At 38.2% G+C, this 18269-nt stretch overlaps 1 protein-coding gene across 1 annotated transcript in view; it reads left to right on the top strand.

Moving 5' to 3' along the window:
• Nipa1 (NIPA magnesium transporter 1) overlaps window positions 1-12861 on the top strand; it is a 40235-nt gene extending 27374 nt beyond the window's left edge. Inside the window, exons 4-5 of the mRNA XM_026400492.1 lie at window positions 3582-3742; window positions 7144-12861. Of these exons, the coding sequence (XP_026256277.1) occupies window positions 3582-3742; window positions 7144-7655 (673 nt within the window). The 3' untranslated portion in view covers window positions 7656-12861. The remainder of the gene's footprint in view (window positions 1-3581; window positions 3743-7143) is intronic.
• The last annotated feature ends 5408 nt before the right edge of the window (window positions 12862-18269 follow it).

The following is an 18269-nucleotide window of genomic DNA, read 5'->3' as shown; positions in this document are numbered from 1 at the left end:
TCAGTCCTGTTTGTATATAGTAGTAGTACTGAGTGAGCCTAAAATGAAACTAAGGAAATAGTTCCATATACATTAGCACCAAAATTAATTAAATAAGAACAAATTAACAAAAGAATTGCAAAACTGGGGTTGTCGCTCAGTGGTAGAGTGCTTGGCTAACACATGTGAGGCACTGGGTTCGATTCTCAACACCACATAAAAATAAATAAATAAACGTTTTGTGTCCATCTACAACTAAAAAAAATTTTTTTAAAGAATTATAAAACTCATACTCTGAAGACTATACATTATTTGATGAATTTAAAAATTTCAAAACTTCCTACAGAACTGTAGTAATCAAAAACTGATGCTGGGATAAGGGTAGCATGTAAATTAATAGAATAGGGTGTATTTCAGAAGTACACCCTCACATTTATAGTCGGTTGATTTTTGCTAGGGGTGCGGTAAGGAAAGAATAATCTTTTAAACAAATGGTACTGAGTCATCGGATATCCACATGCAAATGAGTAGTTGTACTCCTAACTCACTATACAAAAATTAACTGAAAATGGATCAAAGATCTAAATGTAAGAGACAAAACTATAAAACACTTAGAAGAAATGAGTTTAAATCTTTGTGACTTTGGATGATGACACCTAAAGCACAAAAGCATGAGGAACAAAAGAAAGATAAATTGAAAGTCATCAGAATTAAAAACCTTTGTGCTTCAGAGGATGCTATCAAGAAAGTCAGTGGAGTAAGATGGTTTGGTCCAGACTCAGCCTGCCTCCCTGCTTTTCTTCTGGTCCGCCCATCCTCCAGGCCAGTTCCAGGCTGGGTTCTTACTCTGTGACCCTCACACTGCTCTAGTTTCCATTTTTCTGGGCAGCTGCATGGGCCACTCAGTGTAACATCTAGTCACGTATTCTCAAGTCTTTCTTTTTTCTTTTTTTTTTTCAGTGATGTTGCTTACTTCCCCACTTGCACTCTTGGGGTTACTTCAGGTCAGAGCTGTCTAGGGACAGGAGCACAGGTGGTATAAGGCAGAAGATGGGAGCTTTGGCCCTATGAGTGGTGTCGTCACCATGATTTCACATCTTGGTGCTGGGGCTCAGAAAACGATACCCTAAAGTGTGAATACTTTGGCACGCTGAGCTGGAGAAATAGTCTCAGACCTAAGATCTCACTCATCGATTCCCCACAATTGCCATCCCACCCCTTAGTCTCTCAGTCCCTGTTCATCCTCTTTCTTTCCCAGAGAACAGAGAGATGCTCTCTCAGAAGTTCACTTATCTGACAGAGGACTCTTTTGGAAAAGAAAATGCAATTGTCTTAAACCCCTTCTCCAGGTATCTCCATCAGATATCCAGAAGACATGAGCACTGGAGAAGAGGAGAAGAGAGTCTCAGAGTTGTCACCAAGCCCAGACACATTTTTCATCTATTCTTCTAAGGGTTGCTGAAGAGATTATCTGAGAGACTTTATCTACATAAGACAATTTGTATTTGCAGTGAAGTTCTATCCCTCAACTTCCTATAACTTTGCTGCCTCTGCCAAGCCATTGTCTGTTCTTTAGGCTTATTCATTTACTCTAAGTCACCTCTGCCCATTTCCCTCTCCTCTATGAAGAGGGTGTATAGCTCCAAACATCTGTCATTTCTCTGAGTTTCATATTTGTGTGGATTCTTTGTTTATGCACTTAATGTTAGTCAGCTTTTTCATTTCTGTGACAAAATACCTGAGATAACCCCCTTAAGAGGAAGAGTTTATTTTGGTTCACAGTCTTTGGGGTTTTAGTTTGTAGTGGCTGGTTTCATTATTTTGGGGCCTGTGGAAAGGCAGTACATCATGGTGGAAGCATGGGGCAGAAGAAGTTGCTCACATTATGGTGGCCAGAGTCCCAATATCCCCTTCAAGAGCATGCCCTCAATGACCTAACTTCTTTCCACTAGGCCCAGCACCACAGGCTGGGCACCAAGCCTTCAATATGTGGACATTTGGGGGACATTTAAAATCCAAACCATAAATTTACATGTTTTTTTGCTATTAAACTATTTTCAGATCATTTCAGAGAACCTTGGAGGGCATAAGAGAAATTTCTTCTACCCTTCCATTAGTTTTGTGGCCTTACATTCAGTGCTGATCCTTTCTGAACCTATTTCCTTATCTGTAAAATAATGATGAAAAAATAATAATCCAGTGCATTCATGAACCTGGTGTGTCATTTGCTTGGATGCTCATGTTCCCCAAGAGTCTTAGCCTAGTCACCAGCAGTGTAAGAATGACCAGTAAGTACTGTGACTTACTGAAAGCCCAGGTTTTCCTTCAGAGAGAAACAAGAAACAAGATACACATTATAGGCTTGAAGGTTATAGATGTTTCACAAATTTATACTCTTTTTTTTTTTTTTTTGCTTTAAAAGAGTAATATGGGGGCTGGGGTTATGGCTCAGTGGTAGAGTGCTCACCTAGCATGCTTGAGGCACTGAGTTCTATCCTCAGCCCCACATAAATGTAAAATAAAGATATTGTGTCCACTTAAAACTAAAAAATAAATATTAAAAAAAAGAGTACTACAGGGCTGGGGTTGTGGCTCAGTGGTAGAGTGCTCACCTAGCACTCATGAGGCACTGGGTTCCATCCTCAACACCACATAAAAATAAAGTAAAGGTTATTGCGTTCACCTATACCTAAAAACATTTTTTTAAAAAAGTAATGTCATGTTTTTAAAATTTCAAGAATTAGAGAAAAATAATCACCCATGCTCCTATAATATTGTGATTCTTGTTAGCAATTTTATAGTTCTTTTCTGTTATGTGCATTTTTCACTTAAGTGAATGTAAGTTGTTTTTTTTTTAAATCATATATTACTTGTATATTTCGACAATTTTGTGACCTACTTTTCCACTTGGTTGTTTTTTTTTTCCTATTGTTTACTTTTATAAATAAGGAAATAATTTTTTTTTTGTTTTGGGCCACTTATTAAACTTCTTTTTCTATTCTGATATATTTTATTTTTTTTTTAAAGAGAGAGTGAGAGAGGAGAGAGAGAGAGAGAGAGAGAGAATTTTTTTTTTAATATTTATTTTTTAGTTCTCGGTGGACACAACATCTTTGTTGGTATGTGGTGCTGAGGATCGAACCCGGGCCGCACGCATGCCAGGCGAGCGTGCTACCGCTTGAGCCACATCCCCAGCCCCCTGATATATTTTATATCTACTGGGATTCTAATATATAATGGTCAACTTTAAGATGCCATTAACTGTATAATGACTATGCATGAAAATTCAATTTTTGTTGAAATAACAGCTTCAATAATTTCTTAAAGTAGGGATTTATTATTGCTCCTTTTTTTTCTATTTTTATAAACTAAATGATGGGCTGGAAGTGAATATAGTTTAATGGTAAAACATGTGCTTAGCCTTTGCAAGACTCTGGTTTCAATCCCCAAAATCTGAACCAAAAACAAACTAAATGAAAAATAAAAATATGGCTATAAAGAAAAATGTGGGTTTTCTAGATAAAAAGCATCTGCACCTACTAGAAACAGGTTGGATAATGTGATTTATTTAAACAGTAATGATTTCTTTTATTTAATCAAAGGTCCATTTTAGCTTCTTATCTTCTGAAGGAAAAACTCAACATCCTGGGCAAGTTGGGGTGTCTGCTGAGCTGTGCAGGTTCTGTTGTGCTGATTATCCACTCCCCAAAGTCTGAGAGTGTGACAACGCAGGCTGAGCTGGAGGAGAAGCTGACTAATCCAGGTAACTCCTTCCTTGCAGCCAAGAGCAAGAGCCTTTGCCCAAGAAGTTCACACTTCCTAAGCCATGGCTCCAGTCTGGCAACTTCAGTGGTGTAGGCCAAACCTGTATCCACCCTAATTAGTCCACAGATTTGCATTCTTTGTGCTTCACATACATGTGTATCACTTGGCTGTGTGTACAAGCCAGTCACAGCTGTGCAGCCTCCCTGAGCCTAGCTGGCCATGGTTTGTGTGCAAAGGTCACTCCCAGACCACCTGGTAGACCCATTCAGCATAATGATAAGCCAGTGCCTTATCTCAGCCCTCATCCCTGTAGGGGCTTCCTCTGCAACCTGGGTGCTTGGCTCATTCCAGAGCCATGAGTGGCTTCTCCTGACCTCTGGGTATCTCTCTCTTCCTCCACTGTCCCTCCTCCACACCCCTGCCCTCAGATCCCTGACTGGGCTAGGAGCTGTACCATCCAGTTTCTTCTGGTTCTTTTTATGCATTGTTCCTTCTGTGGGCCAGCTAGTCTTGCCCCCTCCTTGAACTGTTGTCCCAATGGCAGCAGCCAGCATCTGCCAACTCTGTTCTGTCCCCATTCAGTGCTTCTCTCTGATGTGCAGCACTGAGAGCAGAGACTCCAGTTGTGTGTGCATATATTTGTGTTTGACATATAATAATTTCTAATTTTTTTGTCAAATAAAAAACATTACATAAACACACCTGCCTTAAGTACAGATTACTTCTAAATTTCTTCCAGTAGACTGTCTTGTGCTGCTTACCAACAATTTTAGACAGGTGGTAGCACAAAATTGCCTTCACACAGATGCCTCCAGGCCACAAAATGTGGGAACGCCTCTTTTGTAGCTTTCAATTAGAAGTGATGAAAGTAGCAACAAAAACATTTGTGAAAATTGAAAAAGGGGGCTAGGGATGTGGCTCAGCGGTAAAGCACTTAGACCTAGCACATGTGAGGCCCTGGGTTCAATCCTCAGCACCACATAAAAATAAATAAATAAAACAAAGATATTGTTTTATTTATTTATTTTTTATTAATTTGTAGAACATACCCAATGGCTACTTACTTTTTGATAAATGTGTCCAACTACAACTAAAAAATAAACATTAAAAAAAAATTGAAAAAGGGATCATAGTGAAATTAACCAAGTCTGTGTCTCCTTATGGAGTGTGGAGACTCTTACCATTGTGATATTCATTTATTTCCATAAAAGCCATGATATTTGGTACTGTAAGATATAAAAGTACAAAGATGAAGGGAGGAAAAGACCAGAGAAAGATTACAGAAGTAAATGTGAGTGTCCTGAAGGCTTTTGTTATTGGTGGTGGTGGCGGTACTAGGGATTGGACTCAGTGGTAAAAGGATGCTTTACCACTGAGCTATATCCCCAGCCCTTTTTTATTTTGAGATAGGGTATTGGTCAGTTGCTGAGACTATATTTGAACCTGGAATTCTCTTGCCTGAGCCTCCTTTGTAGCTGTGAGTTTAGGCTTTGCCACAGCACTGGGCTCTCAAGGACTTATTTTAGGAACATACCCAATGGCTACTGACTTTTTGATAAATGTGAATAATGCTAATACATATCAGATCCTAACTTATTTACATGTTTGGAGTTTATATGTACAGTTGTAAATTATATACAATATGTCACAATAAAAATTAGGTATGAAGATAGAATGATAGCAAAAAATTTTTCTTTTTAATGTCAAAGAATCTAAAATATAAAATGGTATTATTCTGGGCACTTATTACCTTATAGATTTTCTAATATTTTTTTCTAAAAGTAAAAATACAGGATGAATTTTTGCCTCAGAAGAAATTTAAATTATCACTTACTTATATTTTATATAAGTGATATGTGCTCTGTCATATTCAAAGAGGGTAGAAGTGAGGGAAATGTAGTGGAATGTTTTCCAAAGAGAAAATATCAGGACTGGGGTGTAGCTCAGTGTTAGAGCATGTACTTAGTAAATGTGAGACCCTGGGTTTAATTCACAGCACCACTAAAAAAACAAACAGATAAATATAAAGAGTGAATATTGTGAGGCATGCATTCTCAATGATGGTACTATCACCCTCAGAGAGCAAATACTGATGTTTGGAGGTGAAAAAAACCACTCTTTCAATTTATAAAGTACAGATTTAGATGCAATCATAAACAGCTATATAATAAATCAATGATACAGATATTTCACAGTGGTGAACAAGTGGGAGAAAGGTGGAAAGTGGTTCCTAATATGGGTGATAATGAAATAAATGCTTGAGAAACACAGATGTGAAGAAAGTGTCACAAGGCTGAAGGGCATCTGGTGCCTGCTCTAACCTTAAAAAAATAAGATCACACGAAAATAGGTTTTCCTGGCCATGCATTTTTATTTCTGCATAGCCCAGTTCTCACACATAGCTGCTGAGGCTTGTCGTTCAGCATCCCCTCTGGCTGCTTGTGTGCTCAGTCCTGTCCTGTTCCCTTTTTCTTCCTGCCCCTCTGCACCACTTCCTCCTTGGCCACCACCCCTGCCATCTCAGCTGTCTTGATACCTGGGACCTATCTGAAATGTTGTCTGAACTTGCCCTTCCCAGCATCAAAGCCCTTTGCATTCCCTCTTGCCCAGACTTCTCCATGTTTATGCCCTGCTGCTTTCCTGACACTGTGCCTGCTCACTTGCATACATTTAAGTTGCTTCCAAACATGTGAATAAGTTGGGGTTCCATCCCCTAGACCTGCCCAAAGTTGGGCAGTATTTTCTTTTTGCATGAGCCTAACTGTGCCTTTCCTAATTTGTAGATGAGACTTCTAGGCAGCTTTCATCTGACCTTCCAGTGTCCCTTCTCTGGAGAGTCTCCCTCTGTTGGCCCCCCAAGAGCAGGTCTTCATAGTTCACCCATGAGGGGCAAAGCTCCCAATGCCTGTCTTTTGGGTTGCATGTTCACACTTGTTGATTTGTTTGCCTATCTGGTCTAGTTTGCATGTCCAGGCAGTTTCCAGCCCTGTGAGGGACAACTTCACAATTTGGGAATTAAATTCATGCAAAATACAACCTCCTATACACATAATTTTAAAGCAATCAGTATAATGCCTTAACTGAATATAAAGGAGAAGTAGCAGGATGCTACTTTGCAATATGCAAATGCTCAGGTACACCTGTACAAGGCATACTGAACCCAGCCAACCCTGTACCATGCCAGGCATCAAACCTAGGGCCTTTTACATGCCACTCAAGTGCTGAGCTACATCCCCAGCCCCTATGAATGTTTTAATGGTAAAAATAATGATGAGGAAAGTGCACTTGCCACAGTAGAGGGGTGGCTAGTGGGAGCACAGGCAGTGCCTCAGCTTTGTCTCCTTGGGTAGTCACTGAGTGGGGAACTGCCCAGGTCAATGTGTGCCATCTGTCTTGCAGTCTTTGTGGGCTACCTGTGCATCGTGCTGCTCATGTTGCTGCTGCTCATCTTTTGGATTGCCCCAGCCCATGGGCCCACCAACATCATGGTCTACATCAGCATCTGCTCCTTGCTGGGGAGTTTCACCGTGCCTTCCACCAAGGGCATTGGGCTGGCAGCCCAAGACATCTTGCACAACAACCCATCTAGTCAGAGAGCCCTGTGCTTGTGCCTGGTGCTCCTGGCTGTGCTGGGCTGCAGCATCATCGTCCAATTCAGGTACATCAACAAGGCTCTGGAGTGCTTCGACTCCTCCGTGTTTGGGGCCATCTACTATGTGGTGTTCACCACACTTGTCCTGCTGGCTTCAGCCATCCTCTTCCGGGAGTGGAGCAACGTGGGTCTGGTGGACTTCTTGGGCATGGCCTGTGGATTCACGACGGTCTCCGTGGGGATTGTCCTTATACAGGTGTTCAAAGAGTTCAATTTCAATCTTGGGGAAATGAACAAATCCAATATGAAAACAGACTAGAATGCAACCAGGGGTTGGGGGCTTGAGGAACAGGCCTCAGAGGTGGTCTCTGGTCCTGATTGGATGTGAAGTAGAAGAGACCCTCAATCCCTGATGTGAGAATTGCCTGTGTACTAATGGGTGGTCGAGTGGACAGTGGGGAGCCTGGTTCAGCAGCAGAGCAGGGGCCCAGCCCTCTGTAGCCTGATGCTCCCAGTCGTTGCCTGGGCATCATCTCTCTCTGATGAGACGAATCTCATTTTCATTTCCATTAACCTGGAAGCTTTCATGACTACTTTTTCCTTTTAAAACATTTTAACATGATTTAATGAGTAAATAAAGATGGGCTCTTCCTGGTTAGTCTTTGCAGGAGAGCAAATGTTCTTAATTAGAAGATTACTCTGGAAATGAGAAAAATTCTTGTCTTGAAATCTGGCTCTGTACAGTAAATGTGACTGTTGTTGTGTTAGTTTGCATTGAGCATGTATAACATTCAGGTACCTCATTCACATAAGAGGTATATACATTGAATTGTTTTTAATTCTCTAACAAATAGGCTCTCTCCTGCACCCACCCAAGACATTTTAATAGCAAATAGAGAGAGAACAGTTAATGAATGTGATGCAGTGTTCCATTGGCAGGATGACCTTTCAATAGCTCAAATCAATTTCAGTGCCTTTATCACTTGAATTATTCACTTAATTTGACTATTACTGTATGTTCTCTTAAATTAGAATAATGCCACTTCCTTGGTTATACCTTAACATTTCAATGTTCAAATTATAAATAATTGTAAAGCAATTAGAAATAATTGTGTATTGGAGGAGTGTCAAAACTAAAGGCACATGAGCAGATTGACCCATTTAGCATGTAGTTATTGTCCAAGTAAAGACAATTGATTAAGTAGCATGAGGTATTTTATTTGCATTCAACCTATGTAATTGGGATCCAGTATCAAATATATACACAGCAAGCATTTGTGGCCATCCAGAAGAAATAAACTATTTAACTTGATAATAAGGCTATTAAAGGAGAAAAAAAGTGTTTAATAGCACATATGTTGAGAACCCTTTTTAATACAGAACCAAGTTGGAACACACATAGTTTCAAAGGAGTTTCTAACAAAGATGGAAACAGTTTGATTTTCTTGTTTCAGAGTAGAACATTCTTGAGTTCCTCACCCAGCATCTCACTAAATTTCCTGAGTGAGCATGAGGCTCTGGATTTGATTCCCCGTGCCAGAAACAAAACAAAACAATTCTTAAATGTAAAATGGCAATTAATTATGCCAACATTTGGATAAAAGAGATCTTTCTTCTGTCCATAACAACCTCCCATGTGTATTAAACTGGAGCAGAACACGAAGTGATGCAAAAATTTCATCACTATATTGTCTGATTCACATGCAGTGTTTTATCTGAATAGGGAACTATGCTAAATTGAAAGGTGGGCTTGGGTAAAGTAGATTAGGTGAAATAGAACTTGAAATTTAATAATATCCAACTATAGTTACTTTAAAAAGGTGTTTTTCTCCAGGCAGAAAGAACATTTCTGAAGTAAAAATCCAAGGAATACCTCCCTAAAGTTTTGAACAAAGAGACCAAATAAAATGAGACTAGTTTAACATGAAGCAAAAATATACCTTTATGAATTAAAAGTACATGTGATCATCCTGGTTTGTCAGTGATTTGTGAAGAGCAGCCACAAAATAATTTCAAAAAATTTAAAAATCTTATATTAACTGGTAGTTAATAAATATTCCAAATGTCCATTCCTCTTTCATCAGCTCTTTAAGGTTATTTTTTTAACACTGGCATTTTTAGAAATATTACCCTTCATTTATTGAACTAAAAGTTGCAGTAATTTTGGCACAAAAGTAATTTTCTAGTTAAGGAGATGTTTGGGAAAGAATTAACACATAATTATTCAAGAATATAAGAAAGTTCATAATTTAAAAATTATGTTTTGCTACAACTTACATGTGAAGCTTATTTAAATGCCTCTATTGGTGTACCTTTCTATATTTTAATCCACAATTATCCCATGGATATTCAGAGTTGTGAATTTCTGGATGATATTCCCTATAATTTGTTTTTAGACTAAAACAAAATCTCACAGTATTAATAGCTCTTCTGAAGGTGACTGATCCTGGAACAGAATCTCCCAGGTTTATATATATTTGGTAGATTGCTTTAGCAGGATACATAGCTTTTGTTCCAGTGAAACAAAGTTCATGTCATTCATTGTTTTTCATATGTGTGACAGTAGCCTCTGAGTAATTGACATGACCAGGGTCTGATGTTCTAAATTTAACATGAAGCACATAAATTCAAATTTCTACTATCATTTCACAAATTTGCTTTTTTCATAATTAACTTGGAAATACAAAAAAAAAGGACCCCAAATTGAGAGTTTCAGGGGAGATCCTAATATGGAAATGGATCTCTTATAGGTCTTTCCAAAAGTAAAGCCTGTGAAACATTTTCATTATAATGTTATTCTTTGATTTATCTCTGATAAAACCAAGAAAAATATCTACTGTATATTTATTTTCAAGTTTTTTCTAAAATCAAAGGTTTTTGATTACAATTTTCAGAATTATTCTTGATAGATACTTAAATAGGCTATTCTCTCCTACTTGGACAATGCCTTGTTTTCTCACGTGAATTCTATTCTGCTTATTGACCAAGTATAGAACCAATTTAGGATTCTTAACATAAACCTAGCCCAAGGATACCATCCTAGCATTTTGCAATCTGCATAACCACTGCATTTCTGTGAGGCCCATGCTAGGACCTTTGGGGAGGAATCTGGTTTTCTGGTGGCTTTGCTTATCACTCAGACTGTCATTTCATATTAGAATGCTAATATAATACACTTTGCTGCTCTTTGTTGAGCAATAAGAAATATTCTTTTAATTCCTACTTCTTAAGCCAATTTGTTATACTCAGTTTATTTCCAGAAGTTAATTCCAGCAGTAATATGCTGGCCTTTGTTGTTTTCTTTGGGTTTTACATTTCTTTTCTGATAGAAGAAAACACTATTCAAATGGGTAGTTACTGCTCCTCTTCCTTCTTCCTAGACAGCTTAGCTCCTGGTAAATGCTATGCTCAACTTTTAGAGGCCAGTTTCTAGACTTCTGTAAAGCACTCAGATGCAGTGTCTCCCAGGTGTGGACGAACACTCAGTCAACAGAAATAGGTATTGATGAGTACAGACCACTGCCCTGCTGCATATTTTTTTTTCACAGTGCTGGGGAATGAACCCAGGGTCTGGCACATAGCAGACAAGTGCTCTACCTCTGGCTACATCCCCAGCCCCTGCTATATAATTCTTGGAGGAGATAATACCTTTGTCTCTTTCCCAAGCTGCTCCAGTAATCCATAAGAGCAGAGAGGATGCTCCAATGGCTCACAGAACCATGTCCGTAGCTCTTTTCTGATGCCTACTAAGTCCAGGTTAGGGTTCCCAGTAAGACACTAGAAAGAGAATGCTTCATGACTGTGGATTAGCTTCTGTGGTCTGAAGGAGTTATCTTTCTCAGAGTGTTTGACACCAAGGACATTGTTCACTCATCAAGCAGGATTGGATGGAATGTTGGTGTTCCGTCTTCTCAGGGACCAAAAATGTATCATCATCTTTTTAGTGTTGACCTTCCTACCAATGACACCTCTGTTCATTTTCTGTATGTCTTACTCATATTCATAGCTAGATTCTGTTAACTTCAGTTAGCAAAAGACCAATTTGCATATCAGTCATTCCACAAGCCAATTTATCATATAAAATACCTCAATTTGTTGTATTCCTCATTTCCACTCCACAATTGTTACTGGTGATGAATTTTAAGGGTCTGTCCTTTAGCTCATAGGTGATTTTTCACATCTGGCCAGATTCTTATACCTCCATGTATACTTGAAAAGATTAAGAATTATAGGAACAGGCATGAGAATTTGGCCTAATACCACTGCTCGTTTTTTTTTTTTATACACATTTCTCATATGCTATCAAATGCAACAAAACAATTCTATTTTAAGAGAATGTAACTTCTGTTACATCAAAATACACTGTCTAGTTTAAAAAGTTGATATTCAGTAGAACAATGATCATGTAAATAAACATCTATTTCAAATGTACCCAAAGCAATTAAAAAGCAGAGTCTAAGGCCCAGAGAGCCAGGGAGAAGGATTTATTTCTTCTTTTCTCTAATTTTCCCTGAATTGTGCAAATATAGGTGAGTTGCTTAACCTTTCTGTGCCTCAGTTTTTCTACCTCCAAAGGGGTGGGATGGTTCTCCAAATTGATTGTACCTAAAATGCTAGCACTTTTAGTAGTGTTCTGATGGTCTCAGATCTGAGAGCACCATTCTCAGAACTGCTCTGGAAATGACATGGTAGATAGAACTCAGTTTGCATTGACCATGGAGTCTGCTCAGGATGGTGCTGTAGAGCATGTAGCTCCAAGCACCAAGCAAGTAAAGGAAACACTGGGTGTAAAGTTTGCATGATTCTGTAAAGCTTTAATTTTCCTTTTTTTTAAGGAAGGATTTTATATATTCTATTGTAAAATATGGAAATTAAACAAGGACTTTTAAAACTGCACTGAAAGCTCACATTCTGATGGGGTAATGAGCTCCTCTGATGTTTGGCTTAGGCTGTGTTCTACAGAAGGTTTAATGATCTATGTGACCAATCGATTCTTTTGCATTGAATTTGTAAGGAATAATGCTAAACTTTCTGCTTTCAAGCAGCTCAACCCTGATGATCAACTATCTGATACCAGGTGAATGTCAGGAGCTCCCCAACCACTAGTGCCAAAAGGTCACATTGAAAACTCAGAGTGTTTCTTTTATTTGTCAGAAATATTAATTTACCCCTCCACCTCGTCGGTATTTTTGCACTTTACAAGGTTTAAGAGTGTTGATTTTCATAGCATTCCTGAGTGTTCTTGGCTTTTTGAAGTACAACTATTATTTCCTTATAAAATATAATATAATCATGAAAGGAGGAAGAAGTCTAGATTTTAAAAAATGTCAAATGTTGATTGGTTGCATTCAAGTTTTTCCATGTAAATGTATCAGGGGAGCTTCCAATTAGCATACATACATACACACATTTATCAATGACTAAGATTTGCTTATGTTTTGCTTTATAGAAATAGTCATAGCATGTGTTATTGCCTTATGTAAATAAAAAGGCTATTTATTAAGTTTTCCAATAATATTTATTAATCTGTATGTGTTTTAAAATAAAATAACTTCTTTCTAGTGGAATACTTGTTGATTTTTCCCTTTGCTTGGAATTCTTTGTAGTCTCAGGTTCCAAATCATCTCAGATCCTCACATTTTTCCTATTATGTCTGCTTGTGCATCTGTCTTGGTGCAGATCCATATATGAAGGACGTATCTTCTGATTGAATTAAATGATAGTACTATAGAAAACCAGCTCTATTTAAAAAAATTTTTTTTAGTTGTAGTGGGACACAGTGCCTTTATTTTATTTATTTATTTTTATGTGGTGCTTTTATTTATTTATTTTTATGCGCCTCGCTCATGCTAGGTGAGCACTCTACTGCTGAGCCACAGCCCCATCCCCATCAGCTCTATTTTAATATGGCTTTTTTTTTTTTTTTTTTTTGGTAGTAGGGATTGAACTCAGGGACAATCTCCTACTGAGCTATACCTCTAGCCTTTTTTATTTTTTATTTTGAGACAGGGTCTCAGTAAGTTGCCCAAGCTGTCCTTGAACTTGTGATCTTCCTGCCTTAGCCCCCCAAGTAGCTGGGATTACAGGTATGTGCTACCACATTCAAATCTTTTACACATTTTTGAGTTGCGTAACACGTCATTTTATATTTTAAGTCCATAAAAAATTAAAGAGTCATAACATATTTTAGTACTCTGAACATCATCAGAAATCTTGTCATTAACCTTTTCTAGTGTCCAATAATTTTGTTTTTGGTACCAGAATCAAACCCAGATCCTTACACATGCTAAACACACACTTTTCCAGTGAGTTATAACCCCAACCTCAGTTATTTTATTAAATGAGAAAAAATAATTTGAGTAAAGATTTTTTTCCTTAGGCTCTATCCAAAAAGATATTTATTTATTTTTATTTATTTATTTATACATACATACATACATACATACATACCAGGGATTGAACACAGGGGCGTTTAACCACTGGCTAAGCCATATTCCCAGGCCTTTTCTATATTTTATTTAGAAACAGTGTCTTTCTGAGTTGCTTAGAGCCTGGCTAAATTGCTGAGGCTGAATTTGAACTTGCCATCCTTCAGCCTCAGCCTGCCAAGCTACTGGGATTACAGGCATGCACCACTGTGCCTGGCAAAGATTTACTTTAATTACACACATTTTGATCAAAGTATACTTCTACTGAAATCAGGAATGTTTGTATGTCTAATTATTTCCAGACTGCTTTTGGCAGCTGTGAAATGTGTGGATGGCAAATTCTGCAGCCCTATTTGATTACTACTAAGGAACTTTTAGTTCTAGCTGCCAGCTAGGCACAATAGTTAAGTGTGAGCTGGATATCTAGTTCTGAGGAGCACAGAAAACCAAGCTATTCTTACCTTCCTGGCACCTTGTTAGGGTTCCTCTATTGCTGTCATGTCCCTGTCTGATAACCCTTAAGTGTGATGCTGTTGGCATATTTGTTGTAGTATTAATCACACACTTATTTATATACCATTATAATAATTAATTTTGGGGGTGTACTGAGGAGGAAACCCAGGGCCTTGCACATTAGGCAAGCACTCTACTACTGAGTTACACTCACAGACCTATTATTTTGAACTTCACATGATATGTAGTTTCTAAAAGGTTTTAAGTTGGAGAGGTGGTGGTGGTATAGTCAAGAAACAGTTGTATAATATCTAAGTACTTCTATATCTCTTAGCATTTCAGAGGAGAGAGAGATTAATTTCAGCTGAGGATGTTAGCATTGGGAGTAAAACTGGACTGGGGTGAGCAGGATGGGGGAGGTACAAGGCAAGAAACACAATCAATCTGAATAAAATAACTGATATGATGGAAGAAACATTAAACTAGGTTGCCTATGAAATTGCATCTTTTTATATTTGGTGAAGATGCCTGGGGGACTTGGTATGTTCTCCTCCTACTGAATTTAGAATAATCACTCTAGTTTTGTGTGACTAACAAGTTACCACAAGCTTTGTGGGTTATTATATTATAGTCAGGAGGTCAGAAGTCCAACACAGGTTTTACAGGGTGTTGGTAGGATTAATTCCTCCAGAGACTCAGAGGAAGAATCCATTCCCTGTCCTTTTCAGTTTCTAGAGACTGCCTGTATTCTTTGACTTATGGCTCCCTCCTCCTCCTTCAAAACCAGCAACATCATATCTCTCTGACTATTCTTCCATTGTTGGTTCTTTTTTTAAACTTTGTCCCTCCTGTACTCCCCTTAGAAGGAACTCTGATTATTTTGGACCTACCCGGACAATCCAGAATCATCTCCCCATTTCAAGATTCTTAATTACATCTGCATAGCACCTTTTGCTATGTAATGTAATATGATCACAGGTTCCAAGGATTAGGATGTGGACACTATTAGTGGGCATTATTCTGCTCAGCACATACATTTTCCATTTCACCAGGTGAGGCAATTATTAAAAAACAACTCCCGCCCTTTAATGAATATCCTAGTGTTCTACCTAAATTCACTTTGAGTTATTCCTATCTTTTTCATTTTCTCCCTGCCATTCCTCCAACTAAATATTCTGGAAAATGCCCCACTACATTTAGAGGTCATGTATAGCCTTGAATGAACAAATGCTAACTGAAAAATATTATATAACAGTAATGTTTTTAAATCCCGGAGGGGCCTGGGGCTGTAGCTCAGTGTTAGAACACTTGCCTAGCATGCACAAGGCCCTGTTCAATCCCCAACACCACCAAAAAATAAGTTAAATGATAGAGAATGCCACAATTTACTTTGAAAGGACAAAGGGCAACTTTAGTGATGGGGGTTGAGTTAAAAAATAATCATCTGCTCTGCTATTTTGTTTCTGTGGTATCAAAACCAAAACATGAGAGTAATTGGGGAACAATTTAAGAAACATAAAACTATTTGATTTCCTAATGCATGATTTTAAAAAATACTATTTTAATAAGGAGTCTTTGCCAATGTTTCTATAACAAAGACAAGATTTTAATAATTTTATGGAGATTTAATTCACATATAATAAACTACACACTTATAAAGTGTACAATTTGGTTTGTCATATGTCCTATAATGAAAGCATTATATCATTAAGTATAATGAAAATATCAGTGGAACTGAACATATCCATCACCCTTTTTGACCCACTGTAATCCTGCCTTCTTTTTCCCTTCCACTCCCATGCAACCTTTAATCTGTTTACTATCACTATATATTAGCTCCCATTTCCTAGACTTTTATATAACTGTAATTAATTAGCATATACTACTTTTTTTTGCTTTTTTGGGTCTGGTGCTTTTCACTTAGCAAAATTATTTTGAGACTCAGCTATGTTATAGCATGTATCAATAGTTCATTCCATTATATTTCTGAGTATTGTTCTATTATATGGATATGCCAACAATCTGTTTATTCATTCATATTTGAATATTTGGGTTGTTTCTAGTTTTTTCACTATTACAAATGAAGTTGCTATGGAATGTTCATTCATAAGTCTTTTCATAGATACATATTTTCATTCTCTTGGGTAAATACCTGGGAATAGAACCTCTGGGTCCTATGGTGGGAATGTGTTTTAACTTTTTAAGAAACTATCAGCCTGTTTTCCAAGGAAGTTGTGCCATTTCAGAATTCCATCAGAAATATTTGAGGAAAAATTAGTTTTAAAAACCTTAAAAGTATCTCATGATCACTGCTTGATCATGAGATACACTCACAGAATACTATGTATTGGAGAAGTGATGTGGGCATTTAAACAACATGCATCATATTGGTCTCCTTAGGTTAAATTAACATGTTAGAACTAAGCATTCCTGTTCAAATGAGCCAACAACTATTTTCATTACAATCATCTACCTTCTAGAGGTGTCTTGTTGCCATCTTTATTAGTTATTGCTGCCTACCAGTCCATCTCAAAATGAGTGGCTTAAGATAATCATTCTTTCTCATATGCCCATGTATCACTAGGGCAGTTTTGCTAATTTGGAGCAATTTGGCCCAATCCCTGCAGGGTCTCAATTATGGGTCAGCTAGTAGGTCAGTCCAGGCTTCATCTCATCTTTGTTTAAGCTAAGAACTACCACATTTTCCTGCTCAAAGCTAGTCCCAAGGCCAATGCAGATTCAAGGGATAGGTCAGCCACACTGTAAATCTACCCACATCATTAAAGACCAACCTTCCAGTTATATTTTAATATTAAATGTAATTCTTTATCTGACAATGTTATCAAGTCAATCTGGCTGAGACCAAAGAAATAAGCAAAACAGGTCCTTTGAGCTGGGTGTGCATGACTGGCCTGTAATCCCAGAAACTTGGGAAGTGAGGCAAGTGGATCCAAAGTTTGTGGCCAGCCTGTCTCAAAAAACCTGTCTTAAAAAAACAAAGTTAAAAAAAAAAAAAAAGGTTTGGTCCCATAAAAAGCCTGAGTTCAATATTGAGAACAGAGATTTAGATTTATGTTAGGAGTGGTAGCTGGACCCAAGGTCCCTTTTCATCCTACTTGGAATGTAAGGAATGCTGTTCCTTACCCAGCCAAAAGGAGGTCCAGAAGTCATGACCTAGAGCTGACACTAATGGCCCCGGGCTTAAAAAAAAAAAAAAAAAAAAAAAATCAGTTCTAAGATGCACAATTGTGTGGTTGCCAAGATCACAGCAGATTAAAAGTTTTTAAACTAGAAACTGCATAGTGACCTATACCAAAACCACAGGGGCTCTGCATATAGTCTAGAACACAGCCCAATACATTGTCTGAAATGGAGAAACTACATTTGCTGTTTCCTGTCTCAATAAAAATATAATTCATTATACTCAGATTCTCAACCCAGATGACTGAAATTGCACAATAGCGTTTTTTCGTCTAGTCACAAAGTGCAAGAGATCTTTACACCTGTAACCAAGGAATCATTGACTTTTGGCAGATCTCACCCTCCACCTTTTAGCTAGTTGGAGCTGGTCCTCCTCCCAACTTCTTTTGAATGAGGTTCTTTGCATTTCTTGGAAGAAACCTTGATGGTAGGTCCCAGGGAATGTCTCCATTGCAGAAGCTAAGGCGGGATTGCCTAACAATTTCCTATGCATTTTGTGAAAAATGTATCTCTATTACAAATGTCGCAAGACAAATGTCACAAATTCACCCATCAACTTTACCAAACCACAAACTTGCATCTATTTGGGGACCCGGACGGTAAGCTTTTGGGAATGGAAGTGTCTGGCGCCTGAGAGGCAGCCCTGGCTTCCTTGACCACGCCCCTCCCACTCCCCTGCAAGCTTGCCCGGCCCTGCCCTTCGCCAGCTTCCGAGTACCAGTTGCATCTTCGAGACGCTGCTTCAAATTTAGCTGCGCACGCTGAATCCTACAAATTTGCATTTTAAATAAGCGCCGCACAGAATTCATATTTTCATCATCTTGGCGGGGGGGGGGGTAATGTCACTTCAT

This window comes from Urocitellus parryii, chromosome 6, assembly GCF_045843805.1.
Source record: "Urocitellus parryii isolate mUroPar1 chromosome 6, mUroPar1.hap1, whole genome shotgun sequence".
Lineage (NCBI taxonomy): Eukaryota > Metazoa > Chordata > Mammalia > Rodentia > Sciuridae > Urocitellus > Urocitellus parryii.
The sequence above is the reverse complement of the archived record's forward strand: the minus strand, read 5'-3'. Positions and strand labels throughout refer to the sequence as shown.